The following is a 13849-nucleotide window of genomic DNA, read 5'->3' on the forward strand; positions in this document are numbered from 1 at the left end:
CGAATTCGATTGGATTCTGTTCTGTTCCTGAGTTATTCCGAAGCTTATTGTTTGTCAATATTTCTTTTATAAGGTCACTTACGTCCACTGATGGGGTTGAATATCTTCCTTTAGGGTCCCAACATGGGTAATTCTTTAATTATATATGTGTCGATTTTGTCGAAAATACAATTATATCTATATATTGAACAACGTGATATTTCATCGTATTGGTGGTGATTCCGGTCTGTTCGTATTCCTGAGATATTTCAAACCATTTTTATTGTAAATTTGTTTTATAGTTGGGTACCTGTGTCTACCGATTCAGTCGCATTCTTGATCAGATATCCCTTTAACCTGTCACAAAAAGCTATTGTAAAATCTGGCAAGTGGTTTTTGGAATTCTGGTAAAAATTCCTAACTGAAAAATATCATGATGTCCGCGCTGTTTTTTGTGCTTTACCTGAACATATATAATTCCCGAGAATTCTATTAGAATCACAGTGGTGCAAATTAACACAGGGAGCGCCTATCTAATATAGTTGTTTGGCCCCAGCGAACCACAAGTCACGTGACTTTCGAGCCCAAATTGAATCCAGAACATCAATTTGAATGGTCTTTGAAGAACTAAGGACAGCAGCCTCGGAACTTCGGTCTCGGAACAACGTAGGACATTTTGGCCTTGAAACTGGAGACTGTGACACAACACATACGGCTTACTGTCTATAAGTCTGCTGCGAAATCGCCGTTGGAAAATATATTAATATATAAATACATGAATAAAAGCCGTAACTTAGTATACTGTTACAAGAAATCATCGACAAGTAGCATACGCAATCTCATAACCCATTCCGGTATGGTACACTGTCAAAATCAATGCAAACAGACGAACACCGAACTTTAAGTAAAATAGATCGAGGAATAGGCTGATCGAATGATCAGCTGTTAGCCGACATCGAAAATGAAATAGCTATCGCAATTGACAGGGGATTGTAAGCAAATGGTTTGAAGGCCACAATTTCACAGTGAAATGGACATTGGCGAACATAAAATTATGCGAATACTTGAATGCAAACCGAGAATCTTGGTTAGCTGTTTCATGCGATCATCGAGATATACCATTGGAAATATCATCACCGATCTCGTTATGGAACGCAGACTATAGATTAGCACAGACCGACACCGGCTTTTGCGTGAGATCCGCAATGACGTAGGTAGGCTAAGTATCAGATCAGCGCGCATCTCTACCATACTCGACCTCGAAAACGAAATAACTGCCTCAATCATTGAGTGTCAACTTTAAGACTTGGCACCGCGTTCGATACTAAAATCAAGACATACCGTGTGAAAGCTCATGACAGATCTAGGTATGGAACATCGTTAAAATCAATAGAGATCAATAACGGCTTTTGCGTAAATTTGTTGGCGATAAATGAAGAGTCAGCTCTTACTCGACTTTGTTTTTACCAGCATTGTGCTCATACTCAATTTGGTCTAGTTGACTCTTTGGCTATCACCACTCAAAATTTATTATCCTGAACAAGCAATGGCTGGCACTGCACGCGCTCCGAATTTCAGCATAGCTGAAAAAAATGGATTTATCGACTTGATTGGAAAATACCCCGTTTTGATTACCAGCAAAACTAGTGGACAGAGCGATAAGGATTTTAGAAGGAATAAAGAAGCGGCCTGGCGCAAACTTGTCAGTGAATTCAATTCATCAGGAATTGCACAAGTGGAGAGAAATGAGGACAAGTTGAAAAAACTCTGGAAAAATTTGAAGAGCGATTGTAAAAAGCATGAGGCGCAACGAGTACGGGAGCAAAGAAAAACTGGTGGTGGAATACCTGACCTTCAACCAACTGCATCAGACATGATCTATGCCAAGATCAAAAGTAGGTGCTGCAGTAATCCATCATTCCTTGTGTAGACTACATAATAATTCAGGATTGTTTTTCACAGGTTTGATACCAAGTCAAATAAGTAGCATCCCCAGTCAATTTGATGATGATTCAATATCAGTACAAGTGCAACAAGAGTCATATGCAGGCTGCGAAACACAAATGGAGGCGCCATCTTTCAGCACCACAGAAAATGTAGCAGGCATAGAACTGCCATGCTCTGAAATAGGTCTATATATATCTGTATATACACTTGAATGGTGATAACATGATCTAATACGATTTATCTTTAGGTTCTTCTGAAACTTCTATGGTCGAACTTTTTTCCGTTCCGACACTGAACCGTAAGTATACAATACAATTTCTATTCACTGCTTGAGAATTTACTGGATATTTTCTGATAGATCCTAGTTCACCTGATCTGTCAACGTCTGGGGTTGCAGTTGGAACTTCAACTTCAACTTCTACTTGCTCCGTCATGAACAATCCACTACCAAATCAAGGTAAATTCGCATTCATTTCTGATTTAACCATTGTCTATTTCTGGGATGGCCGGACATTTGTGCGGCCGTCGACACGTAATTCAATTAGTATGTGCTTGCGGCCGTCAACATGCAAATTGAATTTCGGAATTGAGAGATTTTAATTATTCTTGAAATTTTCAATTCGGCTTCATTTTTCAACTACAATATAGTAATTGAATTATGCAATCTGATCCCCAGAATATAGTAGCCTACAGATGCGAGCAGCAGAGGAAAATAATTCAGAATAGATTCACTTGAATTTTTCCAAATAAGCATCAGGGATCTTGACCACTATAATTATGAAAACCCGCTTTACTTGCCAAAGCATGATAAAATCACTTTTCGCAGACCAGGAACGGACTTGAAAAGTGCTGGTCTACGGACCAGAGGTTGCCGCCCCTGCTATCAACTGCGGAATTTTGGACATATTGCAGCAATATAAATATCAACATTTTTTTTAAACTCATGGTATTTATCATTTTCATCTTTCCAAACAGCTCGCTCTAAGCCTAAGGCCACCTATGAAGAAATGAGGTTGGATGTACTAAACGCTAAATTGGAGGAGAGCAAGGCTAAAAAAAGACTCCTGGAAAAGGATTTGGAAATGAGAGTTACGGAGACGAGAATGAGACAAATTGAGCATGATCTCAAAGTGAATCATTATAAAAAAAAGTCCGAGATGCTGGACAAAAAGTATCAGTGAATTTTTGCTCACTGAATCCAGTGTCTGAACCAATTTTCTGTATACTTCGTTCAATTTCGTTGACACGCCATTCTTTTCTTGCCGAGGTTTTCCACACTGCTCATGCTATCCTGTATTGCAATTTATAAAATTGCTTCCACCGTTTTTCTACACCGCTTAAGCGCTTATGCTATCCTGCTATACTGTTTTATGCTATCCTGCTATACTGTGTTAAACTTACTATCAGCCGCTATGCGAATTTTCATTTTTACATGACACACGCAATAAAGCTCATGTTTGTTTCTTTGTAATTGAAATGGAATGTGTAGAAAAAGAATATTCATGGATTAGTTTGAAAAGTGTCTCAAAATTATGCTTTGTCGCTCGGATTGTCCAGAAGGAGTCGATGCGACATGAGGGTGGTCTGAAGCATCTGGTTCGAATACGTCATCAACTTCCGTTTCATCAGTCATCTGTCGTGTCCGAATTGCCAGATTATGAAGGCAGGTTATGGCCACAACGATATTCGTGGAATTGCTGAGCTTGGTCCTCATCGGTATAGCTAAGGCGAAAAATCTTTTTTTCAGCATGCCAAAGCACTGCTCTATGCGAGAGCGGGTTACAATATGAGCGTGATTATACTTTTTTTCGGCCGATGTTCTTGGTGATAATAGTGGTGTAAGTAAGTAGCTCCTCAGTGGATATCCATTATCCCCAAGCAAATATCCATCGATTTGATTATCTTCGAATCGATCACGGATCACCGAATTGTCAAAGATTCTTGAATCGTGACAAGATCCATACCAACGTGTGACAATGTTTGTTACGACTCGCTGTGCATCACATATCATTTGAACGTTCAATGAAAAATAACCTTTTCTGTTCCGGAACACCTCTGCATTATCACCGCCAGGGGATATTATGGGTAGATGAGTACAATCGATTGCTCCAACAACGTTTGGGAAGCCTGCAATGTCATAAAATTCTTGCTTTACTTTGGTGAGGTCAGTAGGAAAATTCAAAAACAGGAGCTTCTTGCGGCATATGGCACGGGTAATTTTGTGAATGCTTCTGTGAGCAGTTACTTTGCTTATACCAGCTAGGTCACCATCAGTCTGTTGAAAATGGCCATCCGCGAAAAACCGTAAGGCGCAAGTTAGTTGTAGTATTGGCGGAAGAGCATGATCTCTGCAGGTCAATTCTTCATCATCTTTCAACAGCCCAAAAAGATAGTGAGTTGCGTCTTTTGAAAACCGGAATCGCAGTCTGAACTCGTTGTTCGAATACCTTTCGAAGGGGTTCTGAACATCTGCGAGATACTTTCTTGGCAGTCTGTACTGTTCATCATCATCGTCAGTAAATTCCAACAACTCCAGCAATTCCATAATCCTCCACTGATCTCCTTTCATTCATCCACGAGCAACTCAAAACAATAACAATCTGGCCTCGGTTCCGTGTTGAACTCGCTACAGCGACGAAGTAGACAGTAATTACTCGCAACTAACGGACTTGGCCGAGCGCGGCGCCAAATTGACATTTGAAACCGAATTAAGACCGCCGTCGCCTGGCGTCTCGGCCAAGTCATTCACTGGCCTTAAGCCAGGTCTAAATTAAGACAACTTTTTGAAACCCACCCTGAGTGTCAACTTTAAGACTTGGCACCGCGTTCGATACTAAAATCAAGACATACCGTGTGAAAGCTCATGACAGATCTAGGTATGGAACATCGTTAAAATCAATAGAGACCAATAACGGCTTTTGCGTAAATTTGTTGGCGATAAATGAAGAGTCAGCTCTTACTCGACTTTGGAAACGAAATTACCACCCACATAGTTCAGTGACAAACTTAAAACTTGTTACATCGGTCGATACTAACACTTACCGTGCCAAATGTCATGACCGATCTCGGTATAGAACATCGTCAAAATCAATGGAGACCAATACCGGCTTTTGAGTAAAATCCGTTTGCTGTACTATGTACATGATAGATCAGCACACACTGAACTTCGGAAACGGAATTACTACCATTATCTTTAAGTAGCAAGCCTGAAACTTGGAGCAGTGTTAAATACTACCTTCACGACATATCATACCAAGTTTCAAGAATTATCATGGTGCGAAACACCGTCAAAATCGACCTATACCAGCAAAGGTCGACTCAACGCATATTACGGTAACCGAGTTCAGATATAGATACGATTGTTACATCACACCTTAGGGGCGAGTAGGCATATTTGCCCCGGTTGCTCGGCCATTTTACGAATAGGAGAGAGTAAATCACCGTTTCTATATTGTGCGCGGCTTTGAGAGAATAGATAGTGAAAGCTTGTTATGAGCGCTACCGGGGCAAGCCCCGGCTAGGCATTCACAAAGCGAAAACACAGAAGAGAATTCGATTTTCGCAGAGACTTCGCTATGTATGGGCGTTTGCAAGCGAAAGCACAAGAACGCGGGTTTCGCTGTGATCTCGGTATATATTGATTGCTGTGCGTCTATAAATGGTTAAATTGTTATTGAACAGAATTTTAGGTGGGGCAATGCCCCAGTTGCCCTATAGGACGAGCCGCCACTGTTTTGTCCTATATAATAACGTGTGCAACTGTGCATGTGCAATTGTGCATTCATAAATACCTCATGGGACCACCCATTTCGCTATCATACTGAATCTTAATTCTACAAATGCATAATTCCCGAGTAAAACCGTCGTTGAAGAAGTATTGTGTATAATATACGTTAACCTGTCAGGAAAGAACTTACGCGAGGCCGGTAAGAAGAAACTTGCAAATGTATTAAATTCATAATTCCTAAGAACTACAATAAATGTCTGACCCCAAAGCTTGGTTCGCCTCGCAGCATACAGTTCCCCTGTAGCAATTTCAGGAAGAACAGAAATTAGAATAAAATGGAGCATTAGAAAAAAATCATCTAGCTGTCCTATTCTGGTAGGATGATCGTCTTGGCGACTGTTCGAAAAAGATAGTATCCTTTTCAAACCGGAAAATGGGCCACGGCCCAACAAAGGTCGGGAACCCCTGTCGTACGCTGACTAACTTGACCTATCCAGCAAATATAACGCAGGCTTGGACGAGCACGTGATTTATTAAAAATCGTCACAACAGTCCACGCGGCGGACCGTGACGATTACGACCGGAAAACTGTCGCGTTAGTTCCGTTGTTAATGTTTCGGGTAAACTCGTCATGTCGACGCAGAAAGTGATGTCTTCACCAGCACTACAGTAGCAGGCCGGCACACAGACCATGTGTCGCTATTTCGAATAGTGTTCCTCTAACGATCTTGCGAGAAATTCCCAGTATTTGCGCCGTATCTTGTCCGTTTCGCTGGCCAGTTCCTCGCATATCTGCGGGAGTGAAAATTAATAGAAGAGGCATGTATTGGTGGTTCGGTTTACTAATATTGTCGGTCGGCTTGAAACCAGATCGGAATATATCTGGATTTGAATGAAAACGGATTTATAATGTTTAATTGTATTTTGTAATTGATGAACTGAGGTGATCAGTAGGGCAAGTTTTTGTTGCAGTTAAATCCGTGAAAAGTTGCATTTATTTTTGACAAAAGTTGCACTAAAAGACCACATTTTGCTCGGTTGACCATAAAAAAAAAGACGTCAACTTTCCGGCTCAGCTCCCGAAATACCCGCAAGAGCGTTACTTCAGTGCTGATTTACGGTATTTCAGTCGAATTATTTGGCCGTGTATTTCACCAAAATCAAAAATACTTTCATGAAAAATCGAAAAAGTTGCATGAAAAAAATGGACAAAAGTTGCAAAAAGTTGCACTATAAGATTCCTTCAAACAGCTTAAAACAGCATTCTACATATCTTACGAGTATTTAGGAAGCTGCCGGAAGCTGTAAAAAAGTTGCAAAAACTTGCCCTAGTGATCAGTAACCAAGTACTTACAGTTTTCCGCAGTACCCAAATACGTTTTGCCTACTAAGTAAAGTAGGTATGTGATTTATGACTACTTCCACTTGGCAGATTTTAAGGCAAAAATACTTACTTTTTGCAGTTTAATGTTATAAAATAGAACGGAGTTTTGGGGTTTGTTTGCATCACTTTATGAGCAGATTCGCCGTGCCAACATGGCGGAATAGCCTCTGTATCGTAGTTAATGAATATATTTTCGAAAGCAGAACCTAGTTGTGGTGTCATTGGTATCACATTAGTACCGAACATGCACCCTGCAATTTTTAAAGTAACAAGGCTAGTCACCACCAAGTGCAAAAGGCAGGGTTGTAACCAAGTCACAAGGCTACGATTTACAAGTCAATCTCACTTTTATAGTTTTGACTCGAGTCAGAACCAATTCACCACCAAGTCCAAGTCATCGGGCAGAGGCACGAGTCCGAGTCATGGTATTATGACTCGAGTCCGAGTCCAAGTCATTGTGTTGACTACCCAGTTTCCAGTTGAAGTCTTGATTAAACCCACATTTTATAACTCTGTTCGGTGATATCGAATAGTTCGCATTTATAATATACTAATTTTCCTCACTTTTAACAGTTTCTGGTCGAATTTCCAAGTACCAGTACTAATACACGTAATATCAATAGTGGTCTCGGCCGTCAGAAACTCGAGTCATATGACTTGGTCCGAGTCATGCGCCGCTTCTACTTGAAATAGAGTAGAAATTTATGTCACATCCACTCAGTAGTGGACTGGAGTATCACGACAAACTGCTGCCCCCGTCTTCGTAACTTTCCGCCCACCTTCATCGCGCTTTGCAACGTCTCCTCCTTATTCTCGGCAACGTTCTTCTCCAGCTGTTCCTCGTACATGTCCAGCAAGTACGCTGCGATCTGCGGCGATTTCAATCCCTCTTCCCTCCAAGAATGGACTTGCTTGTTCAGTTTATCGCTCCAGAGCAACCCGCGCTCCAGCAGAATTCTAGAAATAAAAGCGGATTCAATGAACTAATCAGTTACGGCTGGACAGTAGGTTCTTAAACGGGCTTCACACTAACCCCAAGGGTTCGACAGACATACTGATCTGCAGCAAATATTAATAATCATCTTTTTGTTTGCGGTGAAAGTAATGTTTTTGCGGTTTTCTTCTTTTAACACTGATGTTGATGCTAAGTTCATTCTGTGCAGTAGCATTCAATTGTGATGTGATTTTTGTTTTTGTGACTAAGCCAGTGGTTCCCAACCTTTTTCGTCTCGTGGCCCCTTGGCCGATATTTGAGCTGAAACTCCCCCCTATGAAAACTTTGCCTGTGACAAAAAAGGACCTTTTTAACGCACAACCATTTGTTGACTGAGCATTTACTGGACAATCATATTCAGATATGACCGAGCTATGTCGAATGCGAACCGCACAACACTGTGGTAAAGTACAGCTAAACTTGAACTGCTTTTTTACCGGTCGGGTAGCCGCTGACGAAACTTAAATCACTAAGTCAGTTTGCTATGGCCTCGAGTCGAATCGATGAATTTGATATGTTTTTCACATTAGCTCATATGTTGACTTAAAAAGGTAAACAATTTCACCAGCGGCCTTGTGCTGAATTTGGCTTGACTTTTTCCTGTTTAGTCGCAATTTGGTCGGGAGGCTGTCGCGGGCCCAACGAAATCGTCTCGCGAGCCTCATTTTATCAGGGGTTGTATATATCTACGGAAGGCATTTAAACATACACCCAGCTGAAAATCCGCCAAAGAGACATACAATTGTAAAGAATTAGTTTCAACATAACAGTTGTACCATAAAAATCTAAAAACCTTGTGAACCCTGTTGGTTTGTTTTGAGGCGTTCATGGTGTGTGTTGTCTACTATGGTCATTTATACCAGGCCAATTTCCTGCATTTTTTTATGTTCCGTAGCGGCCGACTTATAGCATGGACTACTTCTAGGCTTTTATAAGACACCGCTTACACGGATGAGATGGCGAGGAGGTGCCTAGATAAACCCCCAACACTTAGAGGTAGGAATTCTGGAGTCGACCTCGGTCGGACTCGAACCCAGAACCCATTGGTGTAGCAGCTGTGGAGTTTACCACTGCGCTATTTCGCCACAATTGTGAACCCTGTGTATCTTCCGATACAACGCCAAAGCCAGATTCCCCCTAAAAATTTCAAAAATTCCCCCCAAGGGGGGAATTCCTCCCCGGTTGGGAACCACTGGACTAGGCGAAGATTTACGGTTTTCAAAATAGCTCAAGGGTTCGCCAGTTTAGTAAAGGTTAAAAAACTCTGAGGTAGACACGAAAACCAGGGATATCTAGACTAAGTCGACTAACTATAGATAGACCTGACAAAACCCATGGCGTTAATAATTTGACTTGTGATAATCAAAGTGGCTTTTGAACTAGTTTCAAGTCACACAATATCTAACATTATTTCGGCGTGTGCAGACCTGAAAGATTTATCTCCCGTTCCTAAATATCGACAAATGTCTATCGACCAGTGTTGGATAAGAAACTGCAAAGGCTAGATTGATACATATTACAGCCGTGGTCCTCATCGAAACTATACCCACCCTCGAAGGTAATTCCAAGCGCTTTCGTTCTTCGTAATGATATCAATCTTTTTTATGACGTATCTACAACAAAAGAGAAATGGAAATTAAGAAAGGGATTGACTTCATCGTTTTGAAACGATGGCGGCCAGCACATACTCTATTTCATCGTGCAGCACTTCGTCTGTAATCCCCGTCGTGTGAGTGATGACGTAGTATCGGTGATTCCAAGCGGAGTTATTGCGCATGTCTGAATCGAGGAATTTGTCGATAAACTCCAATTCTCCGTCCCAGAGTTTGTATGACTGCATGAAATATTGTTCTCTACGTTAGCAGCTGGCAGTACTGGTTAATCGAATAGGAATAGGACGTTATATATTTTGTTGGTGTTTTTGCAGCATATATACTGACTGATATACATTATACATACACACGATATGTGCATATATATACCATGAGTGCATGATGTACTTATGCCGCTGGACCAGGAAGGTACAGATATAGCCTTGTATGGCTTTCTAAGTCTTGCACCAGCCCTCCATGCTATGAAATGCCAAGCGGGGAAACCACAGATACCAGTTTTACCGATCAGGTCATTGGTCTGACCTGACCGGGGATTTAACCCACGATCCAACGATCAAGAAGTCGGATGCTCCACCACTACGCTAAATTGTCTGTGAAAGGCAGACTCGGCAATTTTGCTGGCGTTGAAAGAGAATTGATTCTCCATCCTGCAGTGTTGGAGTAGTGATTATTGAATTATAAGGGATCATTGGCTTTGGCTACTAGGCAAAGTCCATGATCCTAACTGATCCCTTACAGCCAGAAGTGGTCAGTGATGGCGTATTTCTACTTTTTTTGAGTACTCAAGTAGGTTTGGTCTATTTACACTCCCGACTCAACAGGTTATGATTTTAAACTGCTGCCACCTTTATTGAGTATTTCTCAAGCAAAACTATCTACTTTATGCACTTACGATTCAGTGCAGTAGGAAATAGCTTCGGCGTATATTTGCATCCCTACAATTGCGGGAAACAGCCCTGTATCAAGGTACATGATGATATTTTTCAACATTGGCCTTACGCATGGTATCAATAGTCATTTTGGGTTAGTATAAAGATGCATTTTGCGATTTCCCAAGCAGTCACTTTCACTCAACTGCTGAAAGTAGCTTATCCTTTTTTAACTACTCTCTTACAAGTAACCTACCGTATATACGTTCAGTAAGACGACAATGGTATGGGCAATTGAGCGAGAATGCGCCTCTCATAATAATACTCATAATTGACTCGACTTGCACTCGAGTATTGCGCATGACTCGGGCCAAATCATATGATTCGAGACTCGGAGGGGGCTCGAAGAATAGTACAGTAACCATCCTATTGGGATTTCGTCTATTGGTACGAATACTTTAAAATGCGACCAGAAACTGCTAAAAGTGAGAAAAATTAGTAGGGCCTATATTATAAATGCGAACCATTCGATATCACTTAACAGAGCTATACAAAGTGGATTTAACAATAATTTATCTGGAAGCTAAGCAGGCAACACAATGGCTTGGACTCGGGTCGTAATACCATGACTCGGACTCGACCCTCAACTCGCAGACTTGGACTTGACTCGGTGGTGAATTGAACATGACTCGACTTGACTAGAGTAAAAACTAAGTGGGATTGACATTTGACTCGGAGCCTTGTGACTTGGTTACAACCCTACTAAAGATTCACTGACGTGTGACAACATATGACAAAAATATATAGACGTATTCAATCATATCTGTTATATTCTCATGTTTTCTCACACAGCACACAGCACACTATTACCTTCACAACCCACTGTCTGTGCTGCCAGGCGTGATAGTTTTTCTGGTCGAGATTCAAAATTTTAGCAGTGAACTCCAATTCTTTCGAAGGGTCATCGGTCCATTCCACCAACGCTCTTCGGTGATGCCAAACCTGAAACGACAAATCTGTTTTTCCGACGGCTCAGTCAAAGGAATTTAACTTGAAGCAGTCTACAGGACCATGTCAGGCGCGATATCAATGTCAACTTTATGCCAAGGCATTCGCAGCTCAGCCATGGCTTCAGATCGACAAATATCAATGCGAGAGTTGAAAATTTCACATAGTTCAGGAGTTAATTCATACTTTACCAAAAAAATGATTGCGACCAAGTTGCAATGATTGACTAGGGTGTGAAATATAACCTAAATCAATTCCTGAAATTGTTGGGATATGGTAATTCTAGGGACTCAATGTACAGTGTGGACGTGGACTTGTTTTCGCAGTAATGTTATTCATAGCACAACTACTATCAAATCTCGAAATCTAGTTATCCCATAAAATAGAGAAGCACATGACTGGACCCATCATGCCTACCAAATCCATCCAACATTGGCCAAAGCCAAGCGCAATAGATCACGTGGGCACCAAAAGGGCCAGTGAACGTTAGGTTTTTGAGAATTGGTTAAAGGCAGTAAATTCAAATCGTTGAAGAGGTATTATCACCTGGTAATTCTTTTGTTGTTCCACAATTATATCCGCCAGAAACTTCATTTCTTTGTACATGTCTTTATTCAAATGCTTCAGAAGAACTCGCCTAAAGACATCACCCCCAAAAAGGTTGCGTTTAGTAAACACCCAAAAACCAGCTGCATGCATTAATAATATTGCAGTAGCAATACTATTTAAAGTTGCGATGAATCATAAAGTTCTTTGCAGTGTTAAAGACTGGTAATTTTCAAGTGGTCACTTGATGATTTGAGACTAAAAAAATATATTAAACAAACTAGGGTGGAAAATGGCATGGAAAATAGGAGTAAGCCATTGCACACTTTGCATTGGCAATGGAGATTTGGCGATAAATTATCTCTTTGTCTTCCAATTTCAACATAGAATATGACAATGTTTAATGCATTACCTGTACTGCCAAACTGTATAATTTGCAGGGTTCATGCTGATTGCGCTTCGGGTCAGCTCAAGCGCTCTATCGCTTTTTTCATTAGCTTTTAATACAGCTCGGAAATACTCGAAAACATCTTTGACTGAAACGTATATAGGCTACATGTTAGCAGAACAGATAACAGTCATTAATCAAGTTGAAGCTTCATCTTCAGTTTACAATATTTTAATACACTCAGTCAAGTGGTGCAAGTAAGCCGAACATACAAATTTACCAGAATTTACGATTCACATCAAAGTCTTGTACCAAAAAAAGTTAAATAACCAAGATCGGTAATCAGGCACAGACCAATATTGTAGGCTAACTAACATTTTTCACTGTAAGCTATCTGCACAACAGGGTGAGGTCCGTCATTTTGAGGTACAGGGACCACATCCTTCCATTCTGGCCGATCCCTGAAATATAGTTGTTGTTAAAATAAACAATATGAATCGAGCTGTTAATGTTGCTTGAAAAATGAGCACAATAAATCAAAATATTATGTTCACTCGTGACAAAATATTGTATTGACCATGAATGGGCAATCCTTATCGGGAAGTATTTCCATCTATCACAATTCTAGTGGTATTAATCTTACCGGTAAAAAACGTATTCTTCTTCTTCCTCCGAAGAAGACATTATTATCTTGTCCGATTGTCCGTATATATGTAATCTGTAAAATACTGTTCATTAAATACAAAGTAATGACTTCTTTTGTAACCACTGGTTACAAGTCCGTTATTCAGAAATTTGGGCTCAATTATTTTTAACAATGACGCGCTAGAAAGGTGCTGTGCCATATACCACACCTGCTACACCACGGATCTATTCTGATGTAGTGAGAAAATATGTCATATTGCTTAGTTAAAAAGGGAGACCTTTCACCCCTTGGTTAGAGGTTTCATAGCGACCGACCTTACTTTGCCCCCGCTACACGCCCCACGCCGATATGACACCCACTCCTTACGTGCGCGTATAAATTGTGTTCTTTTTGTGCAGGCACAGATTATGCACTGTACCGACTGCAACTGTTTGCACGCACTGATTCTATCGTGTTCGTAGCTGTGGTTGACGTGGTCTCTTCTCTCGAGAAATATTGCCTATATTCATCAACCTTCCTCAACCAATATACCCCGATGACAGTCCAATCTAATCCTGATTCTGTGAGTGAGCACACTTTCAGATTTAACGTCGCTTGGCTAAAAAATACCGGATCCGAAAATGTCCTGTTTACAAAACCGTAATTAATGGACCGTGCAAGCATAGATTGCAGATTTCGGACGAGTACTCTATGAAAATTGCAAGGCTAAATCCAATCCTGTTGTTGAAAAACTGTTATGCCGTATTTT

At 40.8% G+C, this 13849-nt stretch overlaps 2 protein-coding genes across 4 annotated transcripts; one reads left to right on the top strand and one right to left on the bottom strand.

The window, feature by feature from the left end:
• Positions 1-573: 573 nt before the first annotated feature.
• LOC145437188 (uncharacterized) lies at positions 574-3397 on the top strand. Its single transcript, XM_080314376.1, has 5 exons — positions 574-1874; positions 1942-2109; positions 2174-2224; positions 2285-2383; positions 2902-3397. Exons 1-5 carry the CDS (start codon positions 1526-1528, stop codon positions 3105-3107), a joined length of 873 nt encoding a protein of 290 aa, XP_080170502.1. The 5' UTR covers positions 574-1525; the 3' UTR covers positions 3108-3397.
• Positions 3398-6166: 2769 nt separating this feature from the next.
• LOC145437190 (protein farnesyltransferase/geranylgeranyltransferase type-1 subunit alpha-like) lies at positions 6167-13671 on the bottom strand. Of its 3 annotated transcripts, none has more exons than XM_080314380.1 (10): positions 13468-13671; positions 13099-13173; positions 12831-12916; positions 12480-12603; positions 12068-12158; positions 11384-11515; positions 9720-9865; positions 9582-9644; positions 7817-7994; positions 6167-6445 (listed from the first exon to the last, which is right to left on the bottom strand). In XM_080314380.1, the coding sequence occupies exons 2-10, from the start codon at positions 13137-13139 to the stop codon at positions 6353-6355; spliced, it is 954 nt and encodes a 317-aa protein (XP_080170506.1). In that variant the 5' UTR covers positions 13140-13173; positions 13468-13671; the 3' UTR covers positions 6167-6352. The 3 variants fall into 3 exon arrangements, with proteins under 3 accessions (XP_080170506.1, XP_080170505.1, XP_080170507.1); XM_080314379.1 differs by having other exon boundaries at positions 13416-13671; XM_080314381.1 differs by having other exon boundaries at positions 13421-13506.
• Between the last annotated feature and the right edge of the window lie 178 nt (positions 13672-13849).

Source organism: Botryllus schlosseri, chromosome 4 (assembly GCF_051294905.1).
Source record: "Botryllus schlosseri isolate E-star chromosome 4, Bs_hap1, whole genome shotgun sequence".
NCBI lineage: Eukaryota > Metazoa > Chordata > Ascidiacea > Stolidobranchia > Styelidae > Botryllus > Botryllus schlosseri.